The sequence below is a fragment of the Bufo gargarizans genome, chromosome 5, assembly GCF_014858855.1.
Source record: "Bufo gargarizans isolate SCDJY-AF-19 chromosome 5, ASM1485885v1, whole genome shotgun sequence".
In the NCBI taxonomy this organism is placed as follows: Eukaryota; Metazoa; Chordata; class Amphibia; order Anura; family Bufonidae; genus Bufo; species Bufo gargarizans.
The window spans coordinates 464,416,878-464,435,009 of NC_058084.1; the positions used below are offsets into that span (position 1 = coordinate 464,416,878).

The 18,132-nt window shown below is 44.9% G+C and overlaps 1 protein-coding gene across 1 annotated transcript in view; it reads left to right on the plus strand.

Annotated features, from left to right (window-relative positions):
* Positions 1–18,132, plus strand: part of VPS50 (VPS50 subunit of EARP/GARPII complex) — a 174,515-nt gene that overhangs the window by 34,781 nt on the left and 121,602 nt on the right. The window contains exons 3-5 of the mRNA XM_044293698.1: positions 704–826; positions 6,783–6,854; positions 12,556–12,609. Coding sequence (XP_044149633.1) covers positions 704–826; positions 6,783–6,854; positions 12,556–12,609 — 249 coding nt within the window. The remainder of the gene's footprint in view (positions 1–703; positions 827–6,782; positions 6,855–12,555; positions 12,610–18,132) is intronic.

An 18,132-nucleotide genomic window follows, 5' to 3' on the forward strand; every position in this document is an offset into this window, starting at 1 on the left:
ATAACTAGGAACCTTTTTAATACTGACCCTTGTGGTACCCCACTGGTGACTGTGACCCCCTGTGGGACCCCACTGGTGACTGTGACCCCCTGTGGGACCCCACTGGTGACTGTGACCTCCAGTACTGACCTCCCTGGTACCCCACTGATGACTGTTGACCCTTTAATACTGACGGTACTCATGATAGTTTCTGCAAAGCTCTGGATGAACGCTATCGGGACCTGGTGATTTGTCTATATTATATATAGATCAAGGTCCGTCCGTGTAGTACATAGACAAGCTGGGTCTGGCAGAACCGGGACTTGCAGCAGCGGTCTCCTTCTATCATATCCATGTACTCTGTATTCACAGCTGCTATATAGTTCTTCTATGGACTCCGCTTACGTGTTGGATATATTGTACAGATTTCGTTGGGCATCGGATGAGTGAACTTTGGAAATACGCATTTAATTCTTAAAGGGGTTTTCTGGGAATTAAAAATTGACGACCTGTCCTCAGAAGTAGCAAATGGACGCCTCACCCATTGTGTGTAATGTGTACCGGTAAGTAGCCATACTTTACAGTAAAGGTCTCTGTGTACAAAAAAGAAAGTCATGTCCTATGGATGTAATGTGTCTGTATCTGTTCATGCTGTACTATGTCACTTCTGTAAGGTCTCTGTTGCCCATTATTAGTATTTATTTCTACCTTTTTATTTTTACAGGAGGAGCAGCGAGAGCCCAGAGAACACGCAACTGATCCTCTAGCCGAGCAAGAGCTTATCAACAGCATTGAAGAGATTTACTTTTCAAATGACTCTCTTGACATTGTGAAATATGAGCTTGAGGTGAGCAACCGCTATATAATAATCTGCTGTAATACTGAAACATGTGGGGGAAAAATTGCTTTAAAATTGCCATCCTCCCATAAACAAGAATATAACTACTATAATACTACCCCTATGTATAAGAATTTAACTACTATAATACTGCTCCTATGTACAAGAATATAACTACTATAATACTGCTCCTATGTACAAGTATATAACTACTATAATACTGCCTCTATGTATAAGAATATAACTACTATAATACTGCCTCCTATGTACAAGAATATAATTACTATAATACTACCTCCTATGTACAAGAATATAACTACTATAATACCGCTCCTATGTATAAGAATATAACTACTATAATACTGCTCCTATGTACAAGAATATAACTACTATAATACTGCCTCCTATGTACAAGAATATAATTACTATAATACTACCTCCTATGTAATAGAATATAACTACTATAATACTACCTCCTATGTACAAGAATATAACTACTATAATACTACCTCCTATGTACAAGAATATAACTACTATAATACTGCTCCTATGTACAAGAATATAACTACTATAATACTACCTCCTATGTACAAGAATATAACTACTATAATACTACCTCCTATGTACAAGAATATAACTACTATAATACTGCTCCTATGTACAAGAATATAACTACTATAAGCCTAGTGTTTACATGGAAGGTTGAGGCCTTCTTTTTGGTTCGCTTTGCTTTTCACAAAGTCTGATGTTTTTGGGCCTAGAGTTTTTACAACAAATCACATTTTAATCGGGACTCTTTTCTCATGTTTTGGGACTATGCCTCTCAGTGGGCATTTTTTCTTTCCCCCCCAACTGCAGGGGAATGGCCGGATCGTTTCCGGTGCTGGAAGTATTTTATGTTTTTGGTCTCTGTTTGTGTAGTAGACCTAGAGGTGTCTCACTTGCCCCCTCGCCACTCCAACCCTGTCTTGGATGGTGATAGGTGAACACCTACCTTTCCTTTAGATGTATATTGCATCTGAGCTGGTTTTTTACCGGCCCACTATGTTGTTGGTTATTTTTCTTAATTTATTTTATTTTACATGTTTTCCCTTTCCCTCCTTCCCTCATCCTGCTCGTATATGCTATACTCTGTTAGACATTTCTATGGGTAATTTGAGCTTTCTCTGCCTAATACGGATTGTATCATGTCATCAATTGTAGTCGCCTCCCTGAATGCGCACGGGCTGAACGAGCCATGCAAACGGTCTCACACCATATCCCTTCTGCTGAAGGACAGGGTCTCGGTGGTCTTCCTCCAGGAGACGCATTTTAGAACGAATAAAATCCCTCGGCTTCCTCCTAAGAGGTTTGCTCAGTGGTTCCATAGTACACATGATTCCGCTAGTAGAGGAGTTAGTATAGCTATACACAAAAACCTCCCCTTTAAACATGCAGATACTTCAGCGGATCCTGAGGGCAGGTACATTTTTGTAAAGGGTGTAATTGGTGACTCGCCGGTTACATTCGCCAATCTCTATGCGCCTAATAGAGGCCAAGTACCATGGCTCGTTCAGACCCTGGCCTCCTTATCAGCTTTCACTGATGGGTTGTTGGTTCTGGGGGGCGACTTCAATGTGGCTCTAGAACCAGCTGTTGACACATCGTTGGGGAGACCGTCTGTGTCCTACAGGCTCTTGAGAAGGCTCAAATCTTCCCTACGGAAATTGAAGGTCCTTGATGTTTGGCGTACTATGAACCCTAATGGCCGTGATTATACCTTTTATTCACATGCTAAGATGTCATTCCATAGGTTAGATTATCTGTTCCTGTCTGGCTCACATATACGCAATGTCTCTGAGGCCCGGATTGGTAGTATCACATTGTCCGACCATGCGCCTGTTATTATCAATTTCTCCCTGTCCGGATCACAGAGAAAAGAGCGCATCTGTCGTCTGAACGACACCCTGATTTTGGATCCTTCCCACGCTCGCAAAATCGGGGCCTCGCTTTCTGAGTTTTTTGTGCTTAATGACACAACGGAGTCACCTCCTTCCCCCTCCACTTTATGGGAGACGCATAAGGTAGTTATAAGGGGGGAACTAATAGCGTTAGGGGCTTATGTGAAAAAGCGAAGGACACTGGCCTTGGATGCTTTACTTGCGAAAATTGCTCGCCTGGAATCCTCTCACAAGGAATCCCAGGCTAAGGCCATTCTGCCGGAACTCACTGAGGCTAGAGTACATTTGAAAAATCTTTTAAATGTCACCTCTGCTAAGCTGATCCTACGCTCCCGATTTAAAGCCTATGCACATGGGGATAGAGGAAACAGACTGATGTCGGCGATTGCTAAGAAGCAGTTCTCTGACTCCTTTGTTTCCTCTATTACGGACCCCAAAGGCAAAGTACATAAATCCACCCCAGATATAGCTAAGGCCTTCTGTACTTTCTATGAGGCGCTCTACAACCTGCCCCCCCCAGAGGGCGCTGCTGCTACTGATATTTCTGAAGCCACAAATAAATTCCTGCAGAATCTAGACCTCCCCTCCATATCCTCTCTAAAGGCATCTCAGCTAACTAGGCCAGTCACCGATTCAGAGATTCATAAGGTTCTCATGTCCATCCCCTCAGGCAAGAGCCCGGGCCCGGATGGGTTTTCTATTGCTTACTTTAAGTCCTTTAAAGATGTTTTAATCCCTCGTTTCAGGGACCTGTGCAACCACCTCCTCACTGGGGGCTCTTTGGCTCCCCACTCCTTGATGGCGCATATTACGATCTTGCATAAGGAGAATAAGGATCCGACATGCTGCAGCAACTACAGGCCGATCTCTTTGCTTAATTGTGATGTGAAGTGGTGGGCGAAGATCTTAGCGACTAGGCTCCAGGATGTGTTACCCGACATCGTTCATGAAGACCAGGTGGGTTTTGTCCATGGCAGACAGGGGTCTGAGAACACCATAAGGCTTCTTCATCTTGTCAACTGGGCCAAACGATCAGCTAAGCCCTTGGTGTTGGTGAGCACGGATGCGGAGAAGGCCTTCGACAGGGTCAGTTGGCACTTTATGTCCGAGGCCCTGTCGAGGTTCGGTTTACCGGACCAATTTATTAAAGCTATCTATACGTTATACTCGGCCCCCTCTGCCATGGTCAAAGTGAATGGTACACTGTCGCCGCCATTTCGCATCACTAATGGGACGAGGCAGGGGTGTCCCTTATCCCCTGCATTGTTCGTGCTGGTGATGGAGACCCTGCTTTGTAAGATTCGGTTGGACCCAGAGATTGAGGGTCTACGCATCGGTTCCTGTACTCACGTTGCTGCAGCATTCGCGGATGACCTTTTAGTCATGACATCGAACCCCAGGGAGGCCTTGCCCAGGTTGCTGAATGTATTTGAGGACTTTGGGTTCGTTTCGAACTTTAAAATTAATTATGGGAAGTCCATGGCTCTCAATATATCATGTCCACAAACGGTGATCACTGCTCTTAAACGTGCAACTCCTTTTTCTTGGGCCTCTAGAGACATTGTGTATTTGGGGACGCATATTTCAGCTAATGTGCAGGATCTCATTTCCCTTAACTTTATGCCGCTTCTGCAGAATGTTCGCTCACATTTACAGAACCTGAAACTCCCGTTTGTTTCCTGGGTTGGCCGTAAAAACTACATCAAGACCTTTATTCTCCCCAAATTTTTATACTTGCTGCAATCCCTCCCCATTTGGCTCCCGAATTCATACTTTACTGAAGTCCGCAGGGTGTTCACACGATTCCTATGGAATGGCAAATCGCCACGCATTGCCTACTCTGTGCTTACTAGGGATAAGAAGTTAGGGGGTTTTGGGATGCCAGATGTCAAGCTTTACTACACTGCTGTACAGCTAGGTAGATGTGTTACTATTATGTCTCGCCAGTCCAATTCCCTATGCTCCCGTCTTGAAAATGCTCTTTTGACTGACCAGGAACTGTTAGCCATGTGGGGTATAAGGCCTGTTTCAGCTAATCATTGTTATACGTCCCCGGTCTGGAAGGGCATGCTGGTGGAGTGGTCTAAAATGATCCAATCCCGTACTTTTAGCTTTCCGAACGCTTGTATGCCGCTTAGACTTCTTCAATGTCACCTACACCCTGCCGTGTCACACCCCTCCGGGATTTGGTCTAGGCTCGCTGACATTGCTCTGCGGGATGTCCTTCTCCCGGACGGTAGCTGGCACTGGGACTCAGTAATGGACCTCCCTGAGGTCAAAGCTGCACCCTTTTTCCACCTAGCGAACTTCCAGAGGGATACCAAACTCTGTGTTGGACTCTTCTCTGGTAGTGGCTCCCCCTCCTGGCTGGAAAAGAAGGTTTTGACTACTAAGCCTCTTGTTCGGCCGTTATCCCAGTTGTATAAAGAATTGCTCTCCTCCCTGCCCCCGGAGCTTCGTTTCATGGCGTCATGGGAACGTGAACTCTCCATAGCCTTCACGGACCCAGAGAGGGCGTTTATTCTGGCTCACTCGCACGGTTTCAGTCGCTGTGTGAGAATCCAGGAGAACTCATTTAAACTTCTCTGCAGGTGGTACAAAACACCTGAATTTTTGCATAAGCTGAACCCGGAGGTTTCCGAAAAATGTTGGAGATGCGGCACAGACACTGGATCTCTGTCGCATGTTTGGTGGTTCTGTCTTAAGATCCGGCCGTTCTGGAGCGCGATTGAGGCTCTAATCAACCAGATATGTGATACTGAGATATCACTAGATGTTAAGCTCATTCTATTATGGTGCCCCAACAAGTCCCTTACACCCACCAAGCATGACCTTCCAACGATGTTGCTCACAGCGGCTAGGTTGATCATACCCTTTTTGTGGAAGAACGATTCCCCGCCGACTGTCCCTATGTGGTCTGAGAAGGTGGACCAGATCTACCGTTTTGAGGAGCTAGCGCATTGGGAGACTAACTCTCGCTCTCGCTTCTTGAAATTGTGGTCTCCATGGAAAATCTACAGAAACTTTACTTGATGGAGCAGATGTGTATCCCTTCCTTGTTTCCCTCCCCTCCCTCCCCTCCTGATGTCCTCTTTCCCCCCTTTTTTTTTCTCTTTTCTTTGATTTCTTTGTATGATTAATGTCAATAACAGCTGGTACTGTTTGCACTTGACATGTATGCTGGATGTATATCTTGTATCCTATTGCCATCATTGTACTGTCATGTGTGGGCTATGGCCTTGATTTTTCTTCAATAAAAAGAAATTTGGTTAAGAATATAACTACTATAATACTGCTCCTATGTACAAGAATATAACTACTATAATACTGCTTCTATGTACAAGAATATAACTACTATAATACTACCTCCTATGTACAAGAATATAACTACTATAATACTGCATCCTATGTACAAGAATATAACTACTATAATACTGCATCCTATGTACAAGAATATAACTACTTTAATACTGCTCCTATGTACAAGAATATAACTACTATAATACTGCTCCTATGTACAAGAATATAACTACTATAATACTGCTCCTATGTACAAGAATATAACTACTATAATACTGCTCCTATGTGCAAGAATATAACTACTATAATACTACCTCCTATGTACAAGAATATAACTACTATAATACTGCTCCTATATACAAGAATATAACTACTATAATACTGCTCCTATATACAAGAATATAACTACTATAATACTACCTCCTATGTACAAGAATATAACTATTATAATACTGCTCCTATGTACAAGACTATAACTACTATAATACAGCTCCTATGTACAAGAATATAACTACTATAATACTGCTCCTATGTACAAGAATATAACTACTATAATAGATGCAGATGCTGATGATCTATTCAGAGAATAGATCATCAGTTTAAAAAAGCTGCAGAACCCCTTTAATAGTAAATGTTGTAATTTTTGTGTGGTCTTTGTGTGCAGTATAGCTCTGATTAATGTGGTTCAGGATTATAACGGTGTTCCTTGCACCCCCCCTTTGTAGAAACTGCCCCCGGTTCTCACACTGCATGAGATTGAGGAATACAGAGAGAAGCTGAAGAGACAGCAGGCTGCAGTAAGTACGGTGTAGCTCTCAGGTGAGGGTTGAGCTATTATTAGGCCGGCTATAATCCTGCCCGGCTTTACACACAGGGGAGAGCAGATAACACAATGTATGCAGCGTTATCAATACAGCTCTGGGAGGAGGGGGCATCAGTAGCCACGCACTCGATAAAGTCCACTTAGACTTTTCAGGTCTTAATGGATATCCTGCAATTTACATCTCAAACAGCTTCACAATCCCTGAGCCCAGGAGACGCTGCAGGGTAAGGAAGCGCTGGGTTACTCTCCAGTAATTCTGTAAACGGAGAGACGGAGAGATATCAATCCTCAAGCTTCAGAAATCCTGAAAGATTTTCTTTCACTTCATAGCCAACGCTTTGGTCTAATTCTTAAAGGGTCAGCAACTTTCTTTTAATATACGAATTATACTTTTTTTTTTTTTTACTTAACATTTTGAAAAAAAATTATGAATAAAGTTTTTATTGGTCAATTATCAGTTTGAATTTTATTTCTATTTTGCATGTAAAATGTCAGGACTATTTAAAAATACTCCTATTCAAATCTATAAGTTCTGATCCGGTGACAGTAACACTGTCTGTTACTCCATAGGATTGGGTAGGTTACAGAGGACAGCCCTTTCATGTTAATGATAACTTTGTAATACTCTTTCTCTCCTGTGGGGGTGCTGTGGGGAAATGGAGCACTTGCTTTCTTAATAGCTTGATCTCCACAACCCTGTAATCAGTTTTATTGTAATTGGTTTATCAGTTTGTCATAAAAAAGGGTTTGTGCAATCCCTTTAATTATAGTATGTTTTATCTTAAAGGGAATGTAATTAGTATGAAAGCCATATCACTATTTTACCAATTTAAATCCATTTTAGATGATTTTATAAATGTATTTATTTTTGGTAGTTGATTATTGAGGTGGCTATCTTGCCCAATATGCCGTCAAAGGGGTATCCAGCTAGTTTTGCTCAGGTCTACATGGTACAAATGGTATAAAAAGTATATAAACATGCTCATGCTCTCCTGACCAATTCCCCCACTGCTGCCGTTGCAAAGGTGCCTGGGTCCGCGCTCCGCAGTCCTATCATGCCAGGTAACCTCTGGGACTGGTGCCTACGCGATCACTGGCTTTTGTGGGTCATTGCTGCAGCCATTGATGGGCTGAGCGTCATTGACAACCATTTCCTGCAGTATCGGGACTGGAGCAGGAAGCGGTACACACCGATGACCGGGTACCATCAGAATGGCAATAACGGCGGTTCGGTGAGGTGAGTATAAGCTTGTTTATTTTTTAGACACCATGTATATCGCACTGCAAACTTTTTTATTTTATTTTGTGGGATACCCCTGTAACATGTTTTTGGGCAGCCTCATTTATCTTAGGGCTCATAGTCTTGAGATAACTGACTCATTGACTATGGCATTGTGGGCATGCTCTGTGCTGAGGTCATTGTGCAGGGATGGGGAGGAGGTATGCTGTGACCATCACGTATTGTGAATGCTACATGTGTTATATATATATATATATATATATATATATATATAGTATATGTATGTATGTGTGTATATATATATATATATATATATATATATATATACACACACATCTGTCAGTGTAATTCTGCCTTTAAAGGGGTTTTCTCATCTGAGATAATGGGGGCATATCGCTGAGACCCTCACCTATCTCCTAAACGCAGTCCCGAAAGTGTTGGAGGGCGCACTGCGCATGCACAGGCAGCCGAGGGCTGGTTTGGCTGTTTCCGTCGGGCCCATGGAAGTGAATGGGATCGGTGGCCGGTCATGCGCCATGCGCTCCCATTCACTTCTATGGGGAGAGCGCATGGTGGTGGCCAGACCAGAGTCCCCCAGCCACCGCTTATCAGACAATAGAAGCATATTCTAGCTAAATGCCCCCCATTCTCTCAGATGGGACAACCCCTTTAAAGATAAAGGGATGACTGATCAGAGGTGATTTCTACCTAACAGGAAGTCTCAGCCTACGTTAATAGGGTTTTCCATGATCTATATACTTATAACCTATCCTCTGTATAGGTCATCAGTGTCTGATCGGTGGGGGTCCGACACCCAGCCCCCCAGTGATCAGCTGTTTGAAAAGATATTGGCGCTCACCAAGCACAGCGCCGTACATCATATAGTGGCCGCGATTGGTATCGCGCTCAGCCCCATTCACTTCTGTAGGGCTGAGCTGCGCTTAGGCCACGTGACCGATGAACGTGTCGTCACTCGACCTAGTGAAAGCTGAGAGAAGACCGCGGTGCTCACAGGAGAGCCCCCGCCATCTCAAACAGCTTATCGGCGGGGGTCCCAGGGGTCCCATACTGATGACCTATCCTGAGGTCAGAGTGAAAACTGCAAGAAGTTGACTTTTTTTCAAATATAGATGGTGATAAAGAGAATTGGTAGAAACAACCAAAATCATTGATGTATACCCTCGAAGAGCTGGCTCATAATTGACACATGTAATTCATGCTGGGGAATGTCACCTTTGTACGCGCACACGGTGCGATGTGAAGAAAGGTCTACGTTCCCCGAGACCCTCACCGATGAGACACATGGGATGGACATGTGCGTAAATCCCTCTTTACATGCAGATAATGTGGACTGCTGCGTCTGACCCCTTTTCCTGAGCCGTTCCTGGTCCATTATGTGTATGACGGGTATGAATTGGTTATGACAGCTCTGGATGTCGGAATGAGATTTCCTCTAATGCGATGTGGCACTTACATGATGTTAACCTTTGAAGGCTCGGGAGAAGGGATCAGAAAGCGGCGGCGTCTCTTTAAGGATGTCATGCATAATGCAAAGCTGCCAATAAATATAATGGTCTCCAGCGCGAGTCTATTCCCTCCGAAAAACCTAAAGGAAAGCTTTCTGCCAGGATAGTTCCCCTCCCCCGTTTATTGGATCACGGAGCGCGCACTGCTTTCCTTCTAAATGATTTATTTTAATTTTTTTCTGCAAAGTACATACGTTGTCTTGTGTTTTCAGAATCTGACGAGACGCGCGAGTAGATTGGAAATCCGCTGCCAGGCTGTTAAATTTTTATTAAACTGAATTGCAGTTGCGCGACCTTCCATTTATACAGGACGTTGGCACCGACCTGACATATATGCTTCTGAAAAATTAGATCAAACATTTTTATTTATTGAGAAATATTTTTAACCAAAAGGTGTGCTTTTGGTGGGTTTTGAACTAATGGTGGTCTGTGGATGACACTATTATGGGGATCTGTGGATGACACTGTTATGGAGGATCTGTGGATGACACTATTATGGGGATCTGTGGATGACACTGTTATGGGAGATCTGTGGATGACACTGTTATGGGGGATCTGTGGGTCACACTGTTATGGGAGATCTGTGGGTGACACTGTTATGGGGGATCTGTGGGTCACACTGTTATGGGAGATCTGTGGGTCACACTGTTATGGGAGATCTGTGGGTGACACTGTTATGGGGGATCTGGGGGTGACACTGTTATGGGGGATCTGGGGGTGACACTGTTATGGGGGATCTGGGGGTGACACTGTTATGGGGGATCTGGGGGTGACACTGTTATGGGGGATCTGGGGGTGACACTGTTATGGGGATCTGTGGATGACACTGTTATGGGGGATCTGTGGATGACACTGTTATGTGGGATCTGTGGGTGACACTGTTATGGGGGATGTGTGGGTGACACTGTTATGGGGGATGTGTGGATGACACTGTTATGGGGGATCTGTGGATGACACTGTTATGGGGGATCTGTGGATGACACTGTTATGGGGGATCTGTGGATGATATTGTTGACGTAGTGACTAACGCTGCCAGGGCCCGTCCTCCCAGCCTGCCTCCTCTCTGCTACCGAGCGCTTGTAAGTACCATAATACAGGCGCTGATTACCCAGAATTTTTATACATTAACAATGCCAGATACGATTATATACAGTGAGCGGGGCCCGTGTAGTAGAATACAGTCACTACACGGGCCCCGCTGTACATTATAAAACCAGATGCCGGCCCCCAGCCCCTCCTTCCTCTCATCTGATACACCTGCCGTGCGGCATCGCATTGATAATTCGGCAAAATGCAGCATTCGCCCCATAAGATGCACTGGTATTTCCCCCCCACTTTTTTGGGGGGGAAAAGTGCGTCTTATAGGGCGAAAAATACGGTACATTTTTGAAGCACTTGCAGGGGTTTTCTGTGGATAGGAAAGGTGTCGTCATTGCGGGTTCTACCTAAAGCGAAGAAGCGAGGGCCCGTTCACATGACATTTCTTTTGTGAAGCTGTTTTCTTCCCCCAAAAAATGCCTCTAAAAAACCTCTCCTTGAAATCAGAGCAGATTGTACGCAGATTATTATTTATTTTTTCAGCGCTTTTTCAAAATCTGCTGTGTGAGTATCCCCTTACGGTCCTCCGTCGACCTTCGACCATGATTTCTAGTCTTAAAGGGGTTGTCTCACTTCAGCAAATGGCATTTATCATGTAGAGACAGTTAATACAAGGCACTTACTAATGTATTGTGATTGTCCATATTGCCTCCTTTGCTGGCCGGATTCATTTTTCCATCACATTATACGCTGCTCGTTTCCAGGGTTACGACCACCCTGTAATCAACCAGCGGTGGCCGAGCTATAGACTATACACTGTAGAAAAAAGCACGACCCTTTGTGCGCTCCCACTGTCCTGGCCACCAGAGAGGCCGGCATTTTTTCCTATAGTGTGCAAGCACGACCACCGCTGCTGGGTTGCAGGGTGGCCGTAACAATGGAAACGAGCAGTGTATAATGTGATGGAAAAATGAATCCAGCCAGCAAAGGAAGCAATATGGACAATCGCAAAACATTAGTAAGTGCCTTGTAACGTTCTCTACATGATAAATGCTGTTTGCTGAAGTGACAAAACTCCTTTAAGGATACACCATTGATATAATTCTGTCAAATTTAGAGAACCCCTTTTCAGAAACCCTTTAAGGGAATTGTAAGTTCATAGCGTCTCCACTTTGGAGGACTTGCCCTGCCCTGCATTACACAGACAACACATTGATTTGAATGGTCGCTCTGTAATGCTTCATCTCTCCTGCGGAGGTGCTGCAGGGAAATTGAACATGTACTGTCAGGTTTCTCACCGTTAGTCCCAGCAGTGGGAAACTTTGTGTCCAGCTTACTATCAAAAGACCCTTCTAAATGGTTTGGATTGTCCAAAGTGGTGAACCTATTTAAACTTTTATGTGCTGAGTTGGAAATTGTTGTCATGATGACACTTTAGCAGTTCTGCATGCTTGATCTGGTGGACCCTTTTAGGGATTTGTGAATTAATAGATGTGTCCTCAGGATTCTCATCTCTTGGCCAGAGTAGAGAGCGGTTACAAAGAACATGTCTCGCTTTGGAGGACCGTCCTGTCCTACTTTGCACAGACAACCCATAGATGTGAATGGCCACTGTGTAATGCTTCTTTCTCCTGCGGAGGTGCTGCAGGGAAACTTCATACATACTGCTAGGTTTCCAATCTGATTGCTGGGTGGAACAGAAGGGGGGAACTTTTGTACTCGTCTTATTATCAAAGTACCGTTTTACAAAGTCTCCTCCTATGTAGGACCCCAAAAAAAGTCTTACTTTGTTTGCGTGTTTTAAGTACATTACTGTGTTGTGTTTTTAATTCATTATTTCTGATCTGTATATTATATTTAACTTCTGTTAGGTTTCCAGGAAAGTAGCAGATCTGATTTTGGAAAAGCAGCCCTCGTATGTTAAGGTACGACCCACCTTCTGTTATTCTTTTCTTTACAAGGATCTTTGTGCTAAATACTATTGCTAGTACTTACTGTAAACTGTACTATACCACACAGCAGAGCCGACAGATCCTCTATACTACACCACACAGCAGAGCCGACAGATCCTCTATACTACACCACACAGCAGAGCCGACAGATCCTCTATACTACACCACACAGGAGAGCTGACAGATCCTCTATACTACACCGCACAGGAGAGGTGACAGATCCTCTATACTACACCGCACAGGAGAGCTGACAGATCCTCTATACTACACCGCACAGCAGAGCCGACAGATCCTCTATACTACACCACACAGGAGAGCTGACAGATCCTCTATACTGCACCACACAGGAGAGCTGACAGATCCTCTATACTACACCACACAGGAGAGCTGACAGATCCTCTATACTACACCGCGCAGGAGAGCTGACAGATCCTCTATACTACATCACACAGGAGATCTGACAGATCCTCTATACTACACCACACAGGAGAGCTGACAGATCCTCTATACTACACCGCACAGGAGAGCTGACAGATCCTCTATACTACACCACACAGGAGAGCTGACAGATCCTCTATACTACACCAGCACAGGAGAGCCGACAGATCCTCTATACTACACCGCACAGGAGAGCTGACAGATCCTCTATACTACACCGCACAGGAGAGCTGACAGATCCTCTATACTACACCGCACAGGAGAGCTGACAGATCCTCTATACTACACCGCACAGGAGAGCTGACAGATCCTCTATACTACACCGCACAGGAGAGCTGACAGATCCTCTATACTACACCGCACAGGAGAGCTGACAGATCCTCTATACTACACCGCACAGGAGAGCTGACAGATCCTCTATACTACACCGCACAGGAGAGCTGACAGATCCTCTATACTACACCGCACAGGAGAGCTGACAGATCCTCTATACTACACCGCACAGGAGAGCTGACAGATCCTCTATACTACACCACACAGGAGAGCTGACAGATCCTCTATACTACACCACACAGGAGAGCTGACAGATCCTCTATACTACACCACACAGGAGAGCTGACAGATCCTCTATACTACACCACACAGGAGAGCTGACAGATCCTCTATACTACACCACACAGGAGAGCTGACAGATCCTCTATACTACACCACACAGGAGAGCTGACAGATCCTCTATACTACACCACACAGGAGAGCTGACAGATCCTCTATACTACACCACACAGGAGAGCCGACAGATCCTCTATACTACACCACACAGGAGAGCTGACAGATCCTCTATACTACACCACACAGGAGAGCCGACAGATCCTCTATACTACACCACACAGGAGAGCTGACAGATCCTCTATACTACACCACACAGGAGAGCCGACAGATCCTCCTATACTACACCACAGGAGAGCTGACAGATCCTCTATACTACACCACACAGGAGAGCTGAGAGATCCTCTATACTACACCACACAGGAGAGCTGACAGATCCTCTATACTACACCACACAGGAGAGCTGACAGATCCTCTATACTACACCACACAGGAGAGCCGACAGATCCTCTATACTACACCACACAGGAGAGCTGACAGATCCTCTATACTACACCACACAGGAGAGCCGACAGATCCTCTATACTACACCACACAGGAGAGCTGACAGATCCTCTATACTACACCACACAGGAGAGCTGACAGATCCTCTATACTACACCACACAGGAGAGCCGACAGATCCTCTATACTACACCACACAGGAGAGCTGACAGATCCTCTATACTACACCACACAGGAGAGCTGACAGATCCTCTATACTACACCACACAGGAGAGCCGACAGATCCTCTATACTACACCACACAGGAGAGCTGACAGATCCTCTGTACTACACCACACAGGAGAGCCGACAGATCCTCTATACTACACCACACAGGAGAGCTGACAGATCCTCTATACTACACCACACAGGAGAGCTGACAGATCCTCTATACTACACCACACAGGAGAGCTGACAGATCCTCTATACTACACCACACAGGAGAGCTGACAGATCCTCTATACTACACCACACAGGAGAGCTGACAGATCCTCTATACTACACCACACAGGAGAGCTGACAGATCCTCTATACTACCACACAAAGGAGAGATGACAGATACTCTATACTACACCACACAGGAGAGCTGACAGATCCTCTATACTACACCACACAGGAGAGCTGACAGATCCTCTATACTACACCACACAGGAGAGCTGACAGATCCTCTATACTACACCACACAGGAGAGCTGACAGATCCTCTATACTACACCACACAGGAGAGCTGACAGATCCTCTATACTACACCACACAGGAGAGCTGACAGATCCTCTATACTACACCACACAGGAGAGCTGACAGATCCTCTATACTACACCACACAGGAGAGCTGACAGATCCTCTATACTACACCACACAGGAGAGCTGACAGATCCTGTATACTACACCACACAGGAGAGCTGACAGATCCTCTATACTACACCACAGGAGAGCTGACAGATCCTCTATACTACACCAGCACAGGAGAGCTGACAGATCCTCTATACTACACCACACAGGAGAGCTGACAGATCCTCTATACTACACCACACAGGAGAGCTGACAGATCCTCTATACTACACCACACAGGAGAGCTGACAGATCCTCTATACTACACCGCACAGGAGAGCCGAAAGATCCTCTATACTACACCACACAGGAGAGCTGACAGATCCTCTATACTACACCACACAGGAGAGCTGACAGATCCTCTATACTACACCACACAGCAGAGCTGACAGATCCTCTATACTACACCACACAGGAGGCCCTACTAAGCATCTGTTCTGCACGGATAGTTGAAGCAGATATACTGCACAGTCAACAGATTTGTGGTTTGTGGGATCACAGGCCAGATGAGAGAACGCCGATGCCGCAAGGAGCTTGGTCGGTGGTGTGGCGGGAGTAGGGGATGGGGAAGGTGTGGTAGTGGCCAGAGCTTCAGATTGGTGGGGCTAGGGTCCACCCCGAGGTGCACTGAAGCACTGATCTGCATAAAAATCAAAACATTGTTTTCTGCAGAATTGTCCATTCGAATTACCCAACAAAGGTATGGTTTTAGTGAGCAGGATTATACATGGTTTAAAAGGGATCCTGCTGACAGATGCTCTTTAAGGGGTATTAGAGATATTACAAACGTGGTCACTGTTGTATGTCTTTCTCACATAAGGAGGGACAATTCCTTTAACCTCCCCCGGCTTATTTTCCCGACCTGTGCTCAGGCGGTAATTAAAAGCTTGGGCAGCAGTTTGACTTTGGAGATAGTTCCAAGCAGCGGCTTCTGTCTGCAGCCTCAGTGGACGGTTCCCAAACCCATTATATTGTATTTAGCCATTAGATATCAGCATATGTCATGTCTTCTATTTATTGACAGATGGATGGATTCATTGACCCTTTCCTGCTCCATGCTCAGTCGGTCGTGGCACTAGGTCAAGAGCTATTCTCACTCCACTTACTGTAGGTGTTATCTATAGCATGCAACTACTGACACCCTACTGCTGGAATCGGAATTAAATTATAATTATTCCATTTAGCCCCTTGGATGCCACGGGCAGTGGCAATTAAGTGGTTTTACTGAAGGAGGAAGCTCATTGGTACCCCTAAAATGCTGATGATTTGCCATTGCGACTGGGGGCCAAACGTGACTGCTAGGTCTGCGTAAGGCAGGACCTAATAGGCTTCTTGTCTCTGACCGTCATAGCACATTACATTACAGACGTGATTAGTAGATTAAATTGTCATGGAAAACAAGGATCCCGCACTGCCGTTCTCCGAACTGTAGACTTTATTGAAATGTACGCATGCAATTAAAAAAGACTGAGTTTTTTTGACGCTTTTCGGGCAGCACTAGCCCTTTATCAAAAGAATAAAATCTCACACAAAGTAACAAGTAAAATACACGTTGGAAAATCAGGTTCCCAATGGTGAATCGACACAGACATGATCGGGTGAATATCATTAGGTCGCCACAGGTTCATGACTCATTATTCAGAAAAAGGGGGAGGAGGGGAAGACGCCTAATATAAAAAAAACAATACTTTATATACATAACATCTTCGAAAATTACGTCTGTCACTGCTCACCCTACAATAAAGTGCATTAATAGAGATGAGCGAATCGACTTGGGATGAAACATCCGAAGTCGATTCGTATAAAACTCTGTAGGACCGCAGCAGGCGAGCGTCCTTCACTCAAAAATGTACAGCGCAGGCGCGGGATTTGCGGCGCACGGAGGAGACCGAGGATGTCAATCACCTTTACAAGGGCGTGCCAAACGGTGAGAGGACGGAGCCTCTATGTGCGGCAGCAACGCCCCGTAGCACCTAGAGGCTCTATTGCATATTATAAAAGTCATTATTTAGCGCGAACAGCGGCCGGGCAGGGAGATATAAGCCATACAGCTATGTTCTGCTGACATTAGCCCGTCGCTCATGTCAGCCAGCTACATAACGATTTTTCTGATGACAGAAACCCTTTAATGACGTGTATTGGATAAGAAGATTTAGCATGTAGAAATGAATTGGACAGAGGGACAAAGGAATTTAGGAGAGGGCCCGATTACCAATCTGAGGTTACCATCTACCCACCTCTAGACTTTTTTCTGGAGGTGGTCACCCAAGAGTTAGGTCACCTCGAGGGACAGATCCCATATCACCTGAATATAGACAAACAGGACTTAGGAGGACTACTATCACTAGAAAAGGATGAACAAATCATCATTAAACCAATAAAGGAGCGAATATAGCCATGTGTGAGAATATTTTATTGGATGATAAATGCTATGAGATCCTACGTGAAAATCCCCTGGACCGGTATGGCAAACACCTAGGAGCTATCGCTAAAGAAGCATACACCACTCATCTTGTTAATAAAGGTGAGATGGACTTTCTGCTTCCATTACATCCCGTCATGGCCTGCTTTTATAGCCGGCCTAAAATACACAAAGGACGTAATCCCCTCAAAGACAGACCCATAGTGTCAGCGATTGGCAGTTTGACGCAGAACATCAGTATCTATGTGGACAAAGTTCTGCGTCCGTTTGTCATTTCTCTTCCATCCTACATACGTGACACCATGGATGTCCTCAACAATCTTGACGATGTGATCCGTGAGGAGGATGTTTGGCTGGCCAGTTTGGACATGGAGGCTTTGTATAGCTCCATCCCATATATCAAAGGATTGGAAACAATCTGATATTTTCTAAACCAAAGAGGGGTACATTGTGCCAGACATAATGAGTTTGTTCTGACTCTACTTGATTTCATCTTACAACACAATGTCTTTCTCTTTAATGGTAAAATCTTCCACCAGCTCAGAGGGGTGGCTCCGACCTTCGCCAACCTCTATCTGGGCTGGTGGGAGAAAGAGATTGTGTTTGGGGATCAATTGGAGGAATGGTCGTCATGTATCCACCTATGGTTGCGATACAT